Source organism: Taudactylus pleione, unplaced genomic scaffold, assembly GCF_031769625.1.
Source record: "Taudactylus pleione unplaced genomic scaffold, aTauple2 ptg000017l, whole genome shotgun sequence".
Taxonomy (NCBI): Eukaryota; Metazoa; Chordata; class Amphibia; order Anura; family Myobatrachidae; genus Taudactylus; species Taudactylus pleione.
Genome location: NW_028284419.1, coordinates 9,264,668 through 9,287,386, shown reverse-complemented (window position 1 = coordinate 9,287,386; position 22,719 = coordinate 9,264,668). Strand labels below are relative to the sequence as shown.

Sequence of the window (22,719 nt, the reverse complement as noted above, 5' to 3'; positions counted from 1 at the left end):
CTGACCTGTGCAAGGTACCTTTAGTTGTAACTTGTAACCAATTTGTCTTTCAACACCAGGAAGCTTTAAGGTTATATCCTACCAGCACATGCATAATTGATCTAGCTGGTACCTACACCACCAGGAATGAAACAGTGTTGATGATGCTAAGTGCTTTACTATAAATTCCAAAGTAGTAATATTGTCTACTAAGCACCAAATAAATTAATGGGAAAAGTTGAGTTTGGTTTCTTAATTTATTATAACTCTGATGAAGAAGCTACAGTATGAACCTAAGACACGTTCAGTGGTAGGTAGATACAGTAATAGGACTTTAATATGAGATTACAATTGTGTAACAATGCTGTCATTCTGGCTCTAACTGATCTTTTCTCAGCAAATCCAAAACACAGCATTTGCAGATATTGGCCCAATTTCATTAAAACAGATCTATTTGCACCTAACCTACTGCACTTAGTAACAAATTACAGTGTTTTTCTTTTATACATATGATTTATTATGAGTTTTCCCATCTTCCTTCCATAAAGAAGGGATTCACAATTTTTTTCTGTCCATCGATAGGATAATCTACATATGTACCCACATACATTTAGCCTCCTTGTGCGTTAAACAGCCCTTCTAGTTGACCATGCAGTGGCGTGACTCGGTAGCGCCGAGCGTCTTTTTGTGCAACTTTTTACTTTCAACTGTGTCTTATTCGCATAGCAGTGAGGATAGAATGCACATACAGCTTTTGCTGATTAAAATTATTTTTGGCATGCCTATGTTCAGTGGGCAACTGTGGGTGTATTTGCATGCGAAACGTTACGTTACAGTGTCACAGCCGCCGCCACTATAACGTTGCACTACGCATGCAGAAAGACCCGCAGTTGCACACAGAACATAGGCATGAAACATTTTAATCAGCAGAAGCTGATTGTGAGTTCTATTCGTACCGTTGTGTGGATAAGACGCATTTGAGGGTAAAATGAAAAGACGCTCAGTGCTACAGAGTCACACGGCACTCACGCCTTATGCGTAACATGTCTTGTGGCGCACGGAGGATAGATGTATTTGAACACATCTGTATGTAGGCTCACGATCCCACTGTCACGATCCGGTACAAGGAATTCCTCTGTGGAGGTCAGGGAGCCGGGGGGTGCAGATGGCTAGGTGACAGCTAGAGAAGTGACAGCTAGAGAAGTGACAGTACTAGTTCCCTCAATAAAAGACAAACTCAGGTGTTGGCTAGACCTAACCAGAGGCACGGAGTCTAACCAACTCGGTGGACTTCACTAGTGACCCCTCCTATTGGGATTAGGATTTTGCCTGCAACGAGTGAGCAGGTCGCGGCCCTCTGGTTAGGTACCTGGGAGTGACGAGGAGACCAGGGACTGACACTAGTAAAATTAGTGGAATTATGCACTGGTATGCTCTATGAAGAGACCCAGGCACAGATTAGTGTGAAGTTACGAGGAATAATGGGAGGTCAGATACTGAATGGTTTGGGTAACTCGGAAGATCTGGACGCAGGGTAGTTTAAGGAAGCTCAGTAATCCAGACACAGAGGGACACTGGATGTACAGTGAACCCAGACACAGGGTAGTGTAAAGCAGTGCTTGACAATTTTTTCTAAAATCTAGGAGCCAGGATGAAAGTGTAAGAGCCAGACCACCGTCCCCCAAATAAATGACAGTAGTGTGTGAGAAGCACAACTCTGTGTGTTATGAAACTGTTATACACAATGGATATAGTAAAATAGAGGCTACCACACTACACTTAAATCACTTTATCAAGTCTATAGGGTTAATGTAATAGCCTGAGGACTGCAGGCATCTGCGAGTCCCGTGCGAGACTGCCCAATGTTTTAAAGTAGCAGCATTTAAAAGGCAAAACTAGGTTGATTTTGTCTTTTAAATGACTGCTACTTTAAAACATTGGGCAGTCTCACACGGGACTCGCCGATGCCTGCAGTCCTCAGGCTATTACATATTATTACCAGCTAATTATATAGAGAACACATATTCCACAGCGCTTTACAGAGAATATTTGGCCATTCACATCATTCCCTGCCCCAGTGGAGCTTACAATCTATACATACAGTCAGGTGCATAAATATTGGGACATTGACAGAATTTTCATATTTTGGCCTCTATTCACCACCACAATGGCTTTGAAATGAAACAAACAAGATGTGCTTTAACTGCAGACTTTCAGATTTAATTTGAGGGTAATTACATCCAAATCAGGTGAACGGTGTAGGAATTACAACGGTTTCTATATGTGCCTCCCACTTTTTAAGGGGCCAAAAGTAATGGGACTATCAACTCAAAAGCTATTTCATGGACAGGTGTGGGCTATTCCCTCATTATTTCATTATTAATTAAGCAGGTAAAGGGTCTGGAGTTGATTCTAGGTGTGACATTTGCATTTGGAATCAGTTGCTGTCGACTCTCAATATGAGATCCAAAGAGCTGTCACTATCAGTGAAGCAAGCCATCATTAGGCTGAAAAATCAAAACAAACCCATCAGAGAGATAGCAAAAACATTAGGTGTGGCCAAATCAACTGTTTGGAACATTCTTAAAAAGAAAGAACGCTCCGGAGAGCTCAGCAACACCAAAAGACCCGGAAGACCACGGAAAACAACTGTGGTGGATGACCGAACAATTATTTCTCTGGTGAAGAAAAAACCCTTCACAACAGTTGGCCAAATCAAGAACAATCTCCAGGAGGTAGGTGTATATGTGTCAAAGTCAACAATCAAGAGAAGACTTCACGAGAGTGAATATAGAAGGTTCACCACAAGATGTAAACCATTGGAGAGCCTCAAAAACAGGAAGACCAGATTAGAGTTTGCCAAACAACATCTAAAAAAGCCATTACAGTTCTGGAACCACATCCTATGGACAGATGAGACAAATATCAACTTGTACCAGAGTGATGGGAAGATAAGAGTATGGAGAAGGAAAGGAACTGCTCATGATCCAAAACATACCACCTCATCAGTGAAGCATGATGGTGGTAGTGTCATGGCGTGGGCATGTATGGCTGCCAATGGAACTGGTTACCTTGTATTTATTGATGATGTGACTGCTGACAAAACCAGCAGAATGAATTCTGAAGTGTTTTGGGCAATATTCTATGCTCATATTCAGTCAAATGCTTCAGAACTCATTGGACGGCGCTTCACAGTGCAGATGGACAAAGACCCGAAGCATACTGCAAAAGCAACCAAAGAGTTTTTTAAGGCTAAAAAGTGGAATGTTATGCAATGGCCAAGTCAATCCCCTGACCTGAATCCGATTGAGCATGCATTTCACTTGATGAAGACAAAACTGAAGGGAAAATGCCCCAAGAACAAGCAGGAACTGAAGACATTTGCAGTAGAGGCCTGGCAGAGCATCACCAGGGATGAAACCCAGCGTCTGGTTATGTCTATGCGTTCCAGATTCCAGGCTGTAATTGCCTGCAAAGGATTTGCAACAAAGTATCAAAAAGTGAAAGTTAGATTTAGGATTGTTTAGTTTGTCCCATTACTTTTGTCCCCTTAAAAAAGTGGGAGGCACATATAGAAACCGCTGTAATTCCTACACCGTTCACCTGATTTGGATGTAATTACACTCAAATTAAATCTGAAAGTCTGCAGTTAAAGCACATCTTGTTTGTTTCATTTCAAAGCCATTGTGGTGGTGAATAGAGGCCAAAATATGAAAATTCTGTCAATGTCCCAATATTTATGCACCTGACTGTACATCCCCTTTGTGTTAAACTGATATCACTGCATGGGGAAATTGACCTTCTTAATTCAAAGAAAACTAAATTCTGATTACTAAATTCTGATCTCTTTTTTTGAATATGTTCTGTATTGCTTAATCTAAGAGAGCACCTTTTCTAGTTTGGACTTCTACAATTTGACCCATGAAATAAAACTTAGCCGTGTATGAATTTAATTTGGCCATTAAACATACATTGTGATGAGTTTCCAGTGACAGCTACAAAGAGCTGTAAGTTGCATTCAGGACAACCTGAACCTAATTTCTAGAGCAACTAGCAAAAATGCCACCCATTACAATTACATTACGGTGGCATGCAATAAAAACCATATTGATTAGAGACCATATTTTCTGCATGTCATGGAGAAGACTGCCACCTAGTGTCATAGCACAGATATTACATGCCTTTAAAAAATACTTAATAAGCTTCCCTAAAGCCACACTGCCAACTAGTAGGTAAATCCTTCTCTCTACCTTAGCACCGTCATTGCTCCGTACAGCCATTTTCCCCAGAGCTGCACTAGTTCTGTAACTCAGAGCAGGCACACTAATTCTGTCTGCTGAATTGCAGGTTATGGCCTTGTGATTGATCCTCCAGCTCAAATTTTCCCTCAAACCTATTTCCTGTTTTTTTATTTTATATCAAAGAGCATGTATAAGCTCCACTGAGGCAGAAAGTGATGTGAATAGCCAAATATTTTCTGTAAGGCGCTTCAGAATAAGTAATAAGTGTGGTGAACTGATTAAATGAATGCTGTTAAGCAATTTCATGCATATATAATTACAGGGCAATGCCACTGGGTGGCAATCTTCTCCACACAGCAATCAAATTAAAACTCCATGTTTTACATAGTGCAGTGTAACATTGTCTCGTGAGAATACAAAGGGGGCGATTAAATTTAGCGCAATGCTGAATAGCCCCGGGAAGGAGTTCCCAGAGCTATTCAATTCAACGCACTAAGGGCCTGTTTCAGCAAGGATCACAAAGAGACCGCACGCACCTGGCCGCTGCGAGAACATGCTAATGAATGCATACACTCGGCAATCGCAACGCAAGATGCAGACGCCCAGCACTACATAAAGCCAGCCCACCTCCCTTTACTGTTTGCTTGATCAGTACGCAGGCTTGCGAAAACATCGGTAACATCGAGAACCATCGAACCCATACGCACAACTGTGCTAGTTCTGACCTGCCGCAGGATTGTGACAGTTTCCTGTGTGCATCGAGACATACAGCTACGTATGCCGCCTCACAAGCTTAATTATGCACACCCCCGTAACGCCGTTCAGATGCATAGGCACGCCTGCGTTCGCCCGAACACCCCCGTCACCACCCACAAACAGCACTTCCTGTCAATCAACATCGGAGGTCTCTCCGTGCTAATTGCGTATGCCGTGCGATCCCTTACTTGATCTCAATGACTGACTCTGAGATGCACATGCATGCGCAGAGACGCAACATCGGCCGACTGCGAGTGAACTCTTCTTTGAGATCCTTGCTGAATCAGGCCCTAAGTCTGACTAGTACCACTTAAGTCAGAAATTGCCAGTTACTGCGCCTTAAGCAGGGTGTTTAGTGTCGGTAACCGGCATTGTCCAAAGAGTGCCAACCGCGAGAACCGCGAGGCTGTTAGCACCGTGCTAAAACAGAAACAGCATCGCAGCCGGCTGATGTCTGCTCACACCTCAGGAGGGTGCGAACAGAAATCCTGTAGTCGGACTTAACAGGGGCTATTCACTATTCAGCATCACGCTGAATAGACTCACCCCCATTAAGTAGTATGGAGCCCCATCCCTTGCAAAAGGGACCTTCCTCTTTCTAATTTGCGTGCTCCTTAAATATTGGAAGCCAAGTTGGGAGGGGATCCTCCCCATCCCTAGGGGTAAATTTACCAAGAATCGCGTCTGATCAAGGGTTTTTTTTATCCCAAACTCTATTTGCATCGCTGAAGCTCGGGTGATTTGAGGCTTCTGAAACTCTCAAATTTACCAAGAAGCATATTTAGCAGAGATCTAGTTTTCAGATGGTCTATTAGAACAAGATTTCTCACCTGGGTTGCAAGTGTCTGACCGCAGCCAAACACTCCCGAACAAGTAGCCTGCACTTAATCAGTGAAAAGTATGTGAAGGCTGCTTGTGTGTTTTTGCTGTAAAAAAAAAAATAAGGGTTACATTTTTTTTTTTGTTAATGACGTAGGGTCCATCCCCAAAAGCATAACCAGCCCCGGGCTGCTCAGCCAGACCTGGTTCCTAAAGATATGGAGGAAAACACTAGTAGAGTTACCCCGTATTTTAGGAACCAGCAATGGACTGCTGAGCCTGTCCTGGTTTTAAAAATAGGGGGGAAAAAAATGCGTAGGGATCCCCGATTTTTAAAACCAGCACTGGGCTCAAATCCGGCCGGGGTGTAATACCACACCAGGGGACCCTTTCACCGGGTCTCCCCGGCCAAATCACCCTAAGCCGGTCAGCCCTAGCCGGGAATCTCAGGGGAGTTGAGGACCCCCCCCAATAAAGGGGACTCCCCTGTCCCGAGCACGCCCGGCTGACACTGAAGTCCGGGGTTCTTCCCCACACCCCTAGGCTTTGGGTACGGGGGTAATAGTGGTGAAAATAGATATAAACTATTGTTTTTTACCGTGGGACTACAGGTGCCAGCGTGCTTGCCCTTTTGCACTCGAGGAACTACAGACAGCCAGAACTCCGCTGTAAAAAAAAGTAAAAAAAACACAAGAGACACTCACCATAGAATGTACAATTTTATTGAGCACACCTACCACACTCAAACATACTTACTACTGCCAGCTGTTCGGTCCCCTTGTCCAAGTAGTACTGTATTCCAATGGGTTACCTGTAAAAAAAAAAAAATACTATACTCACCTACGTCCTGGCGTAGATTCGGTCCTCTTCTCCATGTAGCATCCAATGGGTCTTGGAAAAACTAAAAAATGACTGTCTCGTTCAAACTCGTACAAGTGTAGGTACAGTATATGTGTTATCACATATACCTATACTACGCGGAATGACAGAAGACGCTGCCTAACAATAGGTAGTTTACCAGCAGAAACATACACAAATCACACTGATCTTTGTTTGTTTCTGCCAAACTCGCAGCTCTGCAGGTGGTCTATTTGAGACTTTTATTTAGCTGCGAGTTTGCTACAATTACACCTGTGATTGTAATCACGATTCTTAGTAAATTCCCGCGTTGTATCTTTTTCATACTTTTCATACTCAGTACTTTTGAGTTTGGCTGATGGTGAGTTTAATCGAGTTTGCAATCTCACCCAAGTTTTTCAGTGTAAAGAGAGAAATCTCTTCCAAGCTTATCTTTAGTAAATTTGCAAGTTGAAAAAAATGCCTAAACTCACCCGAGATTGCAAACTCAACAAAACTCGAATCTTAGTAAATTTACCCACTAGACCAGTGGTTCCCAAACCTTTTCAAATCACGTCGCCTTAGAGTAACAACCTTTTTTTTATGGCACCCCTGGGCAAAAAGTTTCTCATTGAGAAATTTAGCTAAAATAAAATTAAGTAAATTATGCTTATATGTCACCCTTAGGTTCAGTTATGTGGTGGTTCACAGGGCTACGCTTCTTTTTGTCCACATATTGTTTGATTTGCAGCCATTAGCACTGGTTTTGCCTATAACACTGACTAAAAATAATTTTGTTTGGTACTGAACCACCAACCCGAGGCACCCCTGCAAGTGCCCTGAGGCACCCCAGGGAACCACGGCACACAGTTTAGGAACCACTGCCTTAAACTCTATAGTTTTTCTGCAGTGTAAGAGTTTTTGCCTGGCAATCACGTGTAGTACCACGGAATAACGTAAATGCAGTACCTCAAACGAAGGTAACCCCTTTCTAGCTGCCCTGGAGGGGGAGATATAGAGACCTAAAGTTCCTCCCTGGTCTACAGTACTTTCACCAGTCAATAGAACTGTACATAATGTTTTTTTTTGCTCAGTCACTGTTGAGGTGTATGCAGATGACGGGTCTCACTTGATATCCTCATCAAAAGGGGTTATAGATCCTCTGAACACCGTTCTGTGCCACAGTATTAGGATCTCTACATTTTTGAGTTCCAGTGTCCTGAAACTAAGTGCACTTGTCACTGGAAAGTTACATCTGGAGCTATGTGGGACTCCCAACAGCAAAACATATAATCCTCTTGCGGTGATCAATGGTGAAGGCTGGGGGCTTATAAGACTCCAAGCTCCTGCTTTTGTCAGCACAAATATAGATTGATGTAAACCATGGCAATACCAGCCCCACTAGGCAAAAACAGGACTCTTCATCGCCAAAAACACAACTCACAAGTCCCAAATATCCGGTATATCCTGCTGCTCCTCTTCTCTGCAGTGAGACACAAACACAGACACACACAATGCCAGTCATAGCTGTTCTACCCACAGATAGGATGAGGAGGTGGGAGGCAGCGACATGGACAGGAGGGAGGTGCAAGCACACTGATATAGCTGACTATGTGCTGAGTGATGTAACATGGGACTGATCACCCTCTGACAAGGGTGAAGGAGCAGGGTGTGGGTGATGGTAAAAATAATACAGCATAAACAGAGGGGAAATAAGACTAAAATACACAGCTAGAGGCAATAAATAACAGAATGGAAAGAACAGAGAAAAGTGGGGAAGGGAGAAATAAAGGGGTGCAGACAGAGAGAAATAGGATAGAAAAAAGGGACAAAAAGAGAAGAAAAGATGCAAAAAAGAAGCGAGAAAAGGGGAAAAACATGAGGGTGAGAGGCAAGGAAAAGAAGAGACAAAAACAAAGGAGAAAGAGAGAAGGATGGCATATTTAAGTCACCGGGCCATTCATCATCAGGGGTTCCAAATGGACCACCTGATATTCAGCAAAGTCCGAAAACTGAAAGATTTCGGAGTTTGCCTGCGGGAACAAGCGCCATCTTCAGATGGCACTTATTCTCGTGACCCTGCTCCTTCATTTGGGAAAGAGTTCCAGGGATGCGAAGAGGGATCCTAACTGATCAGTCCTCTGCCTCCTCACTGAGGTTATATAGACGGACGTCAGACAGTGTCCTATAGTTACCACTATGATCCAGAAATGTAGGGGTCTTTAGCAGAATTATCCTGCATGATGGTAGTCCCTTGATGGAAATAGACCTTTGTGGATAGAGTTGCTGAGTGAATATTAAGTGACAAAATCGCTGCATTGAGTCCAGATGGTAAAAGAGGATCCAGAGTTTGGTCCAGGTGTTCAGAAATGATGGTAGAGTCCCAGTGCAAATAAAAGTCCAGTACAGAATGCTCGTGACGCAATTCCCTGTGTGTCCCACAGCTTTTTCAAAGGCTTTTTGAAAAATCTGTGGGACTATTCACTCAGCAACTCTATCCACAAAGGTCCATTTCCACCAAGGGACTACAAGCATGCAGGATAACTTCTGCTAAAGACCCCTACATTTCTGGATCATAGTGGTAACTATATGAGACTGTCTGACGTCCATCTATATAATATCTAATGTGACACCAGCCAATAGATTCCAGAACCATAGGAGGCTATAATAGGAATAGGTGTTTATTGCAGTATATGTTGATTATCCCAGATGCTTATTACCAATTGACTCTATTACTTTGTTTGTAAACTTATGGATATGATGCCATTCTGATCTTAAATGATGAATGTGGCCAAATGATTGCCAATTATGCTTATTTATTTATATAAAATCTTTAATACATAATCCATTCCATCTTATATATGCATTTTTTCATGTCGATCACTACCCTGCGCAGCGCCTGAATTAGAACCACTTGGTAGTTCTTTCTTTTGCCTTTCAATAACATGTTTTACTTGGAATAATTCTAAAGCCAACCGGCATCCAGTATATGTTACCATTAATCAAACTGTGCAGCTGTCCATATACAGTTAAAAAAAAAACATGTCAGAGAATTACATTAAGTATACTCAATGAGGTGATTCTTTCAATGATTTTAGAATAAGAACAGGTACTTATGCTCAATCAATTAATGTTTTGTATCATATTAGATTAATCCACTGCAGCATTGTCCATCCTTTACTAACACCAATTATACTTTTAATGTAATAAAAAAAAAATACATTTGAAGCTAACTACTCTTAATGTATGAGCAGATGCTTCCTAATGAATGGATAAAATATCTCTCATGGCACATAAAAGAAAAAAAAGAGTTAGTGTTTGCCAAGACCACTTTCAATTCAAATCAAAAGCACAGTGTCTGACTATAAATGCAGAGCCAGCACAGAAATCATTACTGAGCCAGCGTAACATTGAGACAAAATGCTTCTTGTTCTATTATTAACCAGCAACTTCATCCAGAATCATGAAACACATACACTGTCCACCACAGAAGCGCTACATTTATTAATGTATTATTATTTATTTATTACCAGTTATTTATATAACGCACACATACTCCACAGCGCTTTACAAAGCTTTACATTTCCACAACACTCTAAAGCAGGGGTAGTCAACCTCGGTCGAGAACTACTAACAGTTCACGGTTTCCAGACCAACTAGCTGGTGTACAGGTGTATTCATTATTCACTTAAGGCCCCTATACACGGTGCGATATGCATCTTGCGATGCGATGGCCGACATAACGGGAGGTCTCCACACACAGAGCGATCGGGTGGCCGAATGCCCAATATGCTGGCACCCCGCTCCCCCACCCACATAGCGCTGCATGGGACCGTACATCAACTGAACATGCAGAAAGATCTGGAGGAGCAATGTACGATCACACGGGAACGCGCACGGACCGATATCATACCCACACACGGAGCGAGATAGCAGCGATATCGTTCCAATCCGTCGGATCGGCTGCTATATCACACCGTATATGGGGGCTTTAACACATTTGAAAAGATCCACAGGTGGAGCTAATTATTTCACTGGTGATTCTGTGAGGAGACCTGGAAAACATGCACTGTTGGTAGCTATTGAGGACCAAGGTTGGCTACCCCTGATCTAAAGCATTAATTTTCTAAGCATGTGGGCATGCATAAAATAGGTACTGCAATCTCTTTAGCAGCTCAGTGTGTGTCAGGAGAGCTGCAGAGTCTGTGGCTGGTCAGACCTGCCGCAGATAAAGCATGGCTGCCTGCTGTACGTCAATGGTACTGATGTTTACGCTGTTGCACATCATCGTACGGAAATGAGAAGGCAGCAGTGTTTTGAAAGCATTAGCATATTTTAATAGCTGCGATCCATGAGAGTATGCATTACCGCCCGTCTATCAATCTGGCCCTTAGTAAATAAACCTTTAGGCCCCTAAGGCAGTGTTTCCCAACTTCAGTCCTCAAAGACAGCTAATAGTGTATGTTTTCCTGATCTCCAAGTTGGAGCACAGGTGTATTCTTTACTGACTGACACATTTTAAAAGATCCACATGTGGTGCTAATTATTTCACTTGTGATACTGAGGAGACCTATAAAACATGTACTGTTAGGGATCCATGAGGACTGAAGATGAGAAACCCTGCTCTAAGGCAAACTAGTAATTCAAAGGACATTCATAATAGGTTATAGCAGTGGTTCTCAAACTCGGTCCTCAGGACCCCACACAGTTCACGTTTTGCAGGTCACCCAGCAGGTGCACAGGTCTAGTCATTACTCACTGACACATTTTAAAAGGTCAACAGGTGGAGCTAATTATTTCACTTGATTCAGTGTGGAGACATGGAAAACATGCACTGTTTGGGGTCCTGAGGACTGAGTTTGAGAACCTGTGGCTTATAGCAACACATGCTCTCTGAATATATTCATTTATTACAAGTGACCTATTTTTTAATCCTTGAGATACCATCAAGGAAGCATCACATTCATCACGAGAAAGACCAGAAGTGGCAGGCTGATGATGATTTTAATGTTAAATAGTAAAATAAATAAATGTGCAAAAAAAATGTGTATCCCCCCCAGCTGCTATTGAACGAAACTGATATGATGAAGCTCATATTAGGAGCTCTGCTGATAATAATCAATCACGGCGGCTTTCTCATGCTTTGGTCATTCAGAATGAAGATACTCTGCTAATTACTGAAAAGCCTAAGGATGTGCAGGGGAGCTCTCCGGTGGATATGCAGAGTGCAAACCAAATACAGGTGCCATAGTATAGTCTTCATTCTATCACCCCTGCACCTGTTACCTACCTTCCACCATGACCCATTCCATTAGGTACAAAACACTCTGCTCCTGTACTTCCCACCTAATTTATAATAGCAGCCACCTGTTTTGAACTAAGTAATAGATGAGACAGGTGTTTCAGCACAGGTGTCTGCAATCATACATTCAGAGGGAAGTCCACGAGCAGAGCATTTTGTACCTAATGGAATGGCTCATGTTGGAGGGTTTGCTGTTACAACCCGAGCAGTTCCTCTTTCCTGTCTGGGGTGTCACTCTCTGCTCTGGTGCTTCTAGCATATACTGGTCGGCATATCAGAAGTTTGTTGCACCAGCTTATTGTGTGCTAGAAGCACCAGATCAGAGAGCGACACCCCAGGCAGGAAAAGTGTATATATATACACTTCAAAAGTGGGGCTTAAATGGCAAACTCTATTCAGTCATTTTAATTATTGGAAACAGTAACTCTGTGTCTTGAACAATAAAACAGCATAAAATCCTGGTTTGGTTTCTGCATGTCTTGCTAAAACCCTTTATGATTTAGTGCACAAGTCCCCAAACTTGGTCCTCAAGGCACCCTATAAGTCCAGGTTTTAAGGATATCCATGGCTGAGCACAGATGGTTAAATCAAAAGTCTGAGGTACTAATTACGTCACCTGTACACAAGCATGGTTATCCTTAAAGCCTGGACTGTTAGGGTACCTTGAAGACAGAGTTTGGGAACTTCTGATTTAGCCGAACATGAGACAGTATCCTGGATTTGGTGCATACAGATGTGTCCTCACTCTTCTTTGCTGCAGTCACGCCAAACAGCCCTTCTCGGCATGCCTGGTCCCGGGAGACTCTGCTAATCACGGGCGTCTTTTTTTGCAAAAAATACATCTAAATCGGAATTCGATGCGACTGGGAGCACCAGGAGACTGTGCTCATTAATTTGTTATCCCTACATCTCCAACCTAATCTCCTTACATACTCCCTCTCGCCCTCCCCGGTCTGCCTATGACCGTTGCCTCTCCTCTACCCTGGTTACTTCATCTCACTCTTGAATCCAAGATTTTGCCCGTGCCGCTCAGCTTCACTGGAATGAGCTCCCTCGCTCGATCATGCTCTCCCCAACCTTGCATAGCTTTAAACGTGCACTGAGAACCCACCTGTTCATCAAAGCATACCCTACCACCACATAACCACGTCACCAGGACGCTCTCCCCAACATGTCTGCCTCAGCCATCTCTACCTTGTCTACTACCTGCCCTAAGGTCCCCATCTACACATTCATGCCTCATGTCATCTGTCTATCTCCCCTCTCCCCTAGATTGTAAGCTCTTAGGACCAGGGTCCTCCTCCCTACTGTCTCATAGCCCTCTTCTCTAGCACTTCAATGACAACCTTCAACTTCCCAGCCGTATTGTGTATGGAGAATTGTGGTGCTAATTGTTACTTGTGTTCTGTTTATGTTTTAGTTACTGTATTGTAATGTTCTGTGTGCCCTGTACTGTCCTACTATAGATGTATGTACGGCACTGCGGACCACTTGTTGCACCCTATAAATAAAATTTTATAATAATAATAATAATACTATGCAACACTTGTATATCTGTGTGTGACTGAGTCTCTGAATCAGCATGTAAAGTCCTACGATACAGCTGCCATGGCTTTTTTCCACGCCAAGTTCCATTTACAGACTCAGTCGCACACAGATATATAAGATATATAAGTATCACATATCAAATTAATCAGTACAATGCTAGCAGACATGCTTAGGACCTGGCAGCTCACTCACGCCAGGCATATCTAACTGCATGGAGTATTAAGGCTAGATGACCAATGACACATCTGTACCTACCTTTTATCTTCATAAAAAACACATCACTAATTATTAAGAGTAATCACACTGCCTGAATTGATTTCGCTATATTAATTTGTCTCTCTCTCATTCCTTTTCCTGCATCGCATACTCCATTTCAGCATGTTGTTTGTCTTCATGAAACTGCATATCCACCTTCTATCTTTTCACTGCAGTTTCTCTGTAGACTGTCTAGTTCATCCTCCCATTAAGAAGCACAGTTATCCACTTTAACGGAGGCCACAATGACGATTGATACATAGGTAGAAATCATCACTGTTTCCTTATAGGTTTTAACAAATTTGCCTTTAAATAATTATAGAGCAAATGAAAATGGATACCTTGAGGATCTACTTCTTTAGAAAGCTTAAGGGCATCAGAGTTGGCAAGGTCAGTGTTGGCAGGAGTGACTCCAAGTATCAAGCAATTCTCTCTAACGATGAACTGCATAATCATTTCTCGGATCTGGGACTCGATGTCTGCAGGCTGATCACCAACTGGAACTGTTGTGATACCAGGTAAATCAATGAGGGTCAAATTCCACACTAGAAAAAAAAATTAAAAACATATGCAACATAATCACATAATAACAACAACAGGTAAATGTAACACAGAAAGCTTTTGGCTGAAACGTGGGCATTTCCAGGGGGTTTTTTGTATGAAAAAAGGTACCAGTACTCGCCTAAAGTTACAAGCTTATACAAGATTTATAGTAACTTTATTAATTTCTGAAATTATTTCATTCATTTCTTCCTGTTTCTAGTTTAAAAATTAAAAATTAGATTTTTTTTTTTTTTTTAAAAAGGTACCGGTACAGGGTACCCCTGATGACCACCACAAAATAACGAACTGGGCATTTCATTTCAAGGAGATAGCTATACCCCCCTAACAATAATGTACATGCTCTCATACAGGAGATGATTCTGAGTTGGATGCAAGCCCACAGGCGGATAGATCCCACGGATATCTGTAAACTACACATGTGCCGTAAAAAGCAATCGCAGACTGTGAATGCACCTGAGCATGAAAACATACGTACGCGGATGGGGATTGAAAGTGTGGCCGCATAGATTGGTCCGTCGGAATACACTTTTCATGAAATATGTGTTTCTGGGGGGCTACCATGCAATTGCATGGAACTGATCTTCCCAAAGATATCACCGGGAAGTTGGCGACGCGGAGGAGGGAGGACCCGCTTGCTGGAGTGAGGTAACTATATAATGGGTGCAGGGTATGCACCCATTATAAATATGTCTATGACCCTGACATTCAGGTTCTGTATAATGAAATATATATATGTGTGTGTGAATGACGTCATTCATAGATATATTGTGTCGGCTGTACACAGCAGATGCAATATATCTTGCTGATATATTGTGCGCATCTGCCAGTGTGCACAGGCAACCCACTGACTAACTAGTTACACTTGGCCACAGGAACCGCTGATACTAAACATCACAACTGGGCAGGTAAATTGAAATGCCCATCTAGTTGTGATGTCTGGCCAGAGATATATATTGGTTGCTCTGCCTGCGCTATGGCTGACCGGCCTCTGGGTCACTTAAGTGTGTACCCTACATAAGATATGGGGGCATATGTCTCTAAGCTTGATGTGAGATAAAATTGTGAGATATATATCACCAACCAATCAGCTTCTAACTTACATTTTGCAGGCTGTGTTTAAGAAATGATAGTTTGGGGCTGATTGGTTGGTGATATATATTTCACAATGTTATCTCACATCAAGCTTTGATACATATGCCCCATGGAGGGAAGTTTCATATGGTGTGTATATCATATTTAGCATTCTTCATAGAGATACCTAAAAATAAATTCAAACTCACTTGAAATAAATTTACATACCATTTGGTGAATATATTTTCAGATTGATAGGAATTGATGAAATCCCTTTGTTTGTGCCAGTTGTTCTCTCTGTTTCTGATTCAATTTCCTGACGAACCTCATCAAAATCTGAGAATGTCTTCTTCCCTTTGCAGTGCAGGAACTCAGCATATTCTACATGAAACAAAGTATGGCATATTGCATCATTTGTTCCTTACACTGGAGCATTTGTTTTACCTAGCCAACACAATTTAAGTGCATTCAACTAGGTTTAAAATAATATATAAAATTGTATATACTCTGCTTGAAACTCCTTAGTAACAGCATATTTAGGAATGATAAAATTTGTAAACCTAGCATAGAGGTACAAGTTTGTCCAAAGCTCCGACTGGACCAAATATGCTATTCTCATCAGTCTCCACAGTTTACAGCAATACAATCACATTTTAAAGGTTTAAATTCACCTAACAGAATATTCAAACATGCACAAATCAAGAAACACAAAACAAGAAATAATATATTTCCAGGAAATATATGTGACCGTGGATTTTACTGTCAAAAGCACCACCACTAACACCCCTTTTCCTATAGTCATGGTTAAATTGATTACCTATAGTCAAGGTCATATTCCTTTGAGCATATGGGAATACTGGAACAAGATAAATGGACCTAATGCTCACATAGGCCGTGTCAAGTTAAGGCTACATGCTATTCTGATGGCAGAGGTCAGCTGAACAAACCTTCAAGCAACAGCAGATGCCACACCCCTGCCCCATGAAGGGGTCCAAGACAAGATTGGAGGCTGGATACTGTAGACACACTGGGCCTGATTCATGTTTGTATGCAAATGCTGATGTTTATACAAATTGAGCGATTATTAGCCATTGTGCATGAGTATAAGCCGCACTGTACACATGCAACGACTGTATTGCGATTATATTCGCACAGAGAATTCGATAGCAAAGTGAGTGACTGGTAGTCATCGTTTCGGGGGAGGTATTGGGGTGTGGCTAGATAAACGCAGGTGTGTCGGTAGCATTTAAACAGTGTTTTCTGGGCATGAATAACTTAGCCACTGTGTTCTTGCTAGCAGCAGGAGAGCCCTCTGCGGGTCTGGAGACCCGCAGTGTCTGCAACAGGTTAGATCTACTCAGCAGGCTGATGGCCGCCTGATCTGCGTTTGATGTTTCCTATTTTTCCGGTTATGTGCGTGAGTGGTGGATGTGAGATGCTTTCAGTGGGCGTCTCTATGCACTGGACAGCAGGGGGAATCATTAGAATATTTTCGCAAAGGCGATCCATGAGCGTACAAACATGAATCAGGCCCACTGTCATGATGAACTGAGATAGGAGAAAAGAAATGATGTAATGCAGTATGCAGGGACAGATTTAAGAACAGGCTGCGTAGGTGATTTTCTTTTGTGCGTCGCACATGTGCTAGTAGAGAAGTCTGATGTCATAACAACTTGACCCTATCTAGTCTAAAGAAAGCCCAGCCAAGGATTAGAGGCAGACAGAAGTGAAGCCATGCAAGTAAGAAGAAAACAATTTTAGGAGGGGTATGAGGTGAGCATAAAATAAATCAATAAAGGTATATAAAAGGTGGGGGGGACAAAATCACTAAAGTCTAAAAAAAAAGTGGAGACTATAAACGGAATCATGCTACATCAAGATTGTGGGTACACAATCAATCAAGATATATAAAATGGGAGGGGGCATGGGGATATCATAATCAGGAAGCCATATGGGAAGCCAACTGCCTACTGCAAGTAAACCTTTATACATCTCCCCCTAGTCCCTCATACACTGATGAAACACTAAGGCCTGTATTCAATTAGCATCGAAAAGTATGAATCCGCGAAAAAGTATCGCCGATTGCGACTTTTCGCCAGGCGGACACTTATCTCCGTATTCAATTGCAAACACTTTTTGCGTACGCGAAAACGCAATGCAATGTAATAGGCGAAAGAGATTCTCCTCTGAGTAGGTGGAGAAAAAAAGTGCAAAATCACTATTTTGGGGTGCAAAGGTGGGGAAATCACTCTGCACCCTTGGGACAGCCCTCCAAAGGATAACAGCGTAAAAAAAAAAAAGTGAGGAACACCCCAAAAAAGTACTTTGAAATAGGGGGCGAAAAAGTGCAAAGTGGGGGTACAAACATAAAAAGTAGCAAAATGAACTTTTGGGGGTCTGCAAGTATGGTTGAGGTGTTTTTTTCATTGCAGATGTTTGCTGAAGGTGCGGTTTTTATGTTTCTTATAATTCACTTTAACAACTTTTAAAGATGCTTGCACCCATTTTCATCGGACTCTTATCAATTAATTTCTTTAATACATCAACATCGGTCCCAACCAATCAAGTTCATCAATTCATTAATATCGAACTCATATCAATTACGTTATTCAATTCTAGAAAAAATCGGTCTAAACTGAACTAGTTCATCAATTCTTCAATATCGGATTCAAATTCATCCAGTTCTTCAAATCATCAACATCGGTCTCAAACCGACCCAGCTCTCAATCCAGAATCATCTGTCCCAATCCGATTTGCTCATTCATTCAGTATTATCATCTCCAGTTCTTATTCCAACCTGCTGTTTAATAAAGACTTTCTATTTCTGTCCTCGCCTTCGGGGCCATCATCCACTGCCGTATCTCTACCTCCTCACATCAATATATGAGGAAGTCCTGGCTCAAGCCTCCCAAGTTCCTTCACACATCTCTGATCTCCCCTTCAGCCTCCCATGCCTGTTCCTACCCAAACCAACCCTCAGGCGTGACTCTTAACAATATAGTAGATTAAAGTAATTGGAATTACAGTTCCATAGCCCGTATTATATACAGTAAATTATTGCAAGTATTTTTGCAGTGCTATCAGTCACCACAATACATGGAACAATCTGTGGGATCAGAACATGAAACATCCCTAGTGATTGACAGATATATAATGTTTCTATTATAGTGCCCACAAAGAGACGAATGTTGTTAGATTTGAGATAACATCTATAAAGTGCTCACCAGTACACAGAATTTTGTCTTTTTATCACACTTTCTAATCTTTTGACACTGATATTACTACTACAGTAAGTTTTACATTGAGTAAACTATTTTATGTTTACATTATAAATGTAAAAATGTTTTTGAAGTGTACAACGATACGACAACTACTTTCCCCTTTTTGTTACATACATACTCAGATTTAATTAACAATGGCAGCATCCCCTGTTAAAAATAATGGACTATTGCTGAAACAACTCCATAAATAAGGTTATTGAGAGAGATCTTCCGTACTGCAACTTGAAAACTATTGTCCAGTGCGGATGGTAACTTTTTCTATGTTGTTGTATCTAATGCAAATATAGTAGTTAGTTGTGGGAAGTATTGTTGTAGAGTGTCAATTTAATCACTGAATGAATCAACCAATCACTAAGAGGAATGTTAGATAAACCAATAGCTACTGCTGTGGACGTTTATCATTATCATGGTGTATTCTTGCCCGAGCCCTGCAGTCCCGCAAGAGATATGCCTCAAGAGTTTCATCTGAGGAGGCGCACACATGTACAGTAAATATGTCATACTTATGTGAATACTACTTTACTACACCCAATATCCACTTACCTGCCTACATTCTATGCAGACTCATTTTTAGTGCGCATGCACAGTACTGACATTTATCTTATGTCCAAATAATTGTCATACACCTAACTGCATTCAGGTTCGGGAATTTATGGAAATGGCGTTTCACCTTTCACAATATACATAACAAAAACTTTGAATCTTTATATTTGCGTAGCATACTAGGAATAGATGTAGACATAAAAATACATAGAAGAACTACAGTGTATAGGGCAGATTCAATATACTCATAAGGCCCCGAAAAAAACCTTGTGTGATGTGGACTGTGCTTTAAGTGGCAATTACAGTAAGATAGCTTTCGAATCTTTCTGCTCACACCCCATAAGGCCGCAAGCAGGAACCAGTAATGGAACCATGTTTTATGTTGAATTACATTTGGCACTTAACTGGATGGAACCTCACAGCTAACTGAAACTCACCCTATGTTTACCGTGGCAATTAAAAAAAATATATAGATCTATGCTAATATTATAAGAACGTTGGGGGCAATTAAATTCAGCGGGCGTTGAATAGCACCAGGAGGGAGCTAGTTAATTTTCTGCGATGTTTACTCCGATTGGAAGCAGGTAAGTCGGAGAATGGCGGTTCTCGCGACTTAACCTGGGTGTATAGTCGTGAGAACCGGCATTCTCCGACTAAAATGCCAGCTGTGAGGCTGTTAGCGCCTCGCTAAGTCGTAAAACAGCTACACTGCCGGCGCTTTAGTCGGATTTCTTCTCGCATTAATCGAACTAAACAGCACGCTGAATTGAATAGCTCTGGGAGCTCCCTCCCGGCGTTATTCAATTCCTGCTGAATTCAATCACCCCTATTTTGCCTGTCTGTTAGTTCTAAATTGCCGCAAAAACAACTGAACCGATTTTCATGAAAACTGCATCATTTTGTAGTGGAAACGCCTATTAATAAACTGCACTTTGTTTCATCTCAATCCATCAAGGTAAAGCTAAGCAAAAAGAAAAACAATATTTATTGGAATAATCAATGCAAGAGAGTGGCGTGGCACCTTGCGCGTGGCCGATTAAGGGGTGGGGGGAGAGGTGCATTGGTTGCGTTCACTTGAATACAATAGGCTACATAGCAGTCTGTGCAAGGGCACACAATGACATTGGTGTGAGTGGTGGGTGTAGGCGCTGCTGCCTCCAGTCTGTATAGCGCTGCTGGTCACATGAGTCACTCCCGTGACAGTGCCCCTATCCAAAAGAATGCAAATAGAACACCTCAAATAACAAAAATATTGGCAACAGCTAGTATATAACAGTATAACAATAAGGTTACCTGCATCCCAACAATGATAATCTCCTAAAATGGTCTATTGGAATGTATTTATATGACAACCCTTCTTTTCCACAATAAACAATAGGTCTTGGACAGAAGTACATCAATATATATAATATACTTTAAGGAATTTGATGAAAAATATGTAACTGTATTTATTAACATTCCTACAGTACCTCTTTTAGCAGTTATTAGTTGTAGGACTAGTGGACGTCTTGTCACAATTCCGGATCCCCGCGGAAGAAAGTCCCTAAAATTTAACATAAAATAATGGTCACAGTTTAACATATGTTGTAGTTTTGGACACACAAAATGTTATGTCTGGTTCATGTAATTGCACACATGACTATGGCAGTGTATACCAAATTGTATTACTATTAAAAAAAAAAACACAACACAGGGACGTATGCATGACCCAATTTACAGTATCTAGCATAGCCAATCACAAATTATTCTCACCAGTGGGCGCAAACACTATAACATAAATTAAATGGAGAAACAATTCATACACCAAGGGCTGATATTACAAGATAGCAGCCTGGAATGATACCTTCCAGCATCACCACATTTACATCACCAAAAAGCTTCAATATATAGAAATGAAAGTTTATTTCCTGGCGCATATCTGTCAACACTTAATTACAGCCTCATAAAAAAAACATTAAAAATAACTTCCTATTTCTACAACATAAATATGGAAAAAAGTTGGTGTGCCAACTTCTTTACCCTTTCTAACAGAAAATGTAATTGGATTTTGTTTCACTGACCCATTGAGAGTATAATTAACTGAATGTGCAAAGCATATTTTCTACACAAGTGTTAGAAAAGTGGCGGTCTCCACTGTACTCTGGACTGCTGCCATCACGTCACCCGAACTCCTGCTCGGATAACGTGAAGGCCTCTCCAAACTGTTGAGCATGTTTCCTGGATGACAGCTGGGAGCGTCCTCTTCCCTTCCTAGCTGCTCTGCTTTCATCAGGTGCTATGAGTACAGAATGAAAGGAGGTTGAATTAAATCTCACAGTCCTACTGGTCCTGATAGTTTAAGTAGACTCTCCTCTCTTTAACCTGTGCTGGTGATAGTTTCCTGCTTTTCTATGAGTTAAAGCAGCATTGTCTGTTTTTGATCTTTGGTTGATGCCTTAATACTAACCTTGGATTTTGCTGACTTCTTCTGCTGTTGATCTTGGCTTGTCTCTGGATTACTGTCTGTCTGCCGCCAGCCCAGACCCAACTTTGTGAACCATTACTATCTGTATGCTTCCAGCCCTGACCCAGCTCTATTTAAACACTATTATCTGCCTGCCCTGAGGCAGCATTGTTAATCCAAAACTAACAAGACCGTCCTGGTTTTTACTGTCATGGTTTTTACTGCCTGTTCTCTGTTTTCTGAGTTGTGCCTACAGTTGAGCTCCCACCTGCTTATATTGTACACTGCTTATCCTCTGTCTTTACAGCTGTCCAGCCTTACTAAATTACTTACTTATACTGCCCAGTGTGGTGTCCTATCCATCCTACAGTACATTGGCAGTATATTGTGGTGATAAACCTCTACTACTTGGAGTTGAAGACCTGTGGCATCCAAGTACTGGTGAGCATGTCAAGCTTCAAGGGAAAGCAACTTTTATATGTGAAGACCTCATGAAGCGGTAACAGTGGGCTTATCACCACTCTACTAGTGTGGTCCTAACAAGCATGACTGTCACCTCACATTCATCTATAGTTCATAGTAACAGTAAAACTCTGTCCATTCCCTCACAATAATAGCGCCCATCTCTCGCTATAGTTAAGCCTAATGACTGGCAGACTCAGTCGTCAATCATAATTAACTTGGGATCCAAATGATTGTTGCTTTTTCTTACTTTTATAGTGTGGTGGTGGCAGTGCTTCTGCCCAGTCCTGTAAAACTGCACTTCTATAACGCTTTTTCATTACATTTCCAGTTTGAGTCACCAAAGAAGTTTAATTTTAATAATGTATTATACATACAGTACAGTTCATCAATCAACAGTCCAAAATCATGAAAAAGAAAGTAAAACAGTATCTTGCAGTACATCAAATCCCTGAGGAACCTCCTTTAGTGGAAAACACAACTGAAAAAAATATATCACCTATCTGGCTAGTAAGTAAGTTGATGAACGAGCAAGATGTCATAGAACAGGGTAGAACAGAAAACAGTGGAAGCCAACGTCTTTAGGTCATCAAGTCATTCCCTGCAGATGCGTTTCAA

General features: G+C 41.6%; 1 protein-coding gene across 1 annotated transcript in view; it reads right to left on the bottom strand.

Annotated features, from left to right (window-relative positions):
• Positions 1–22,719, bottom strand: part of DNM3 (dynamin 3) — a 552,421-nt gene that overhangs the window by 507,352 nt on the left and 22,350 nt on the right. The window contains exons 2-4 of the mRNA XM_088481814.1: positions 20,666–20,739; positions 15,601–15,753; positions 14,079–14,282 (exon numbers count right to left, since the gene is read on the bottom strand). Of these exons, the coding sequence (XP_088337940.1) occupies positions 14,079–14,282; positions 15,601–15,753; positions 20,666–20,739 (431 nt within the window). The remainder of the gene's footprint in view (positions 1–14,078; positions 14,283–15,600; positions 15,754–20,665; positions 20,740–22,719) is intronic.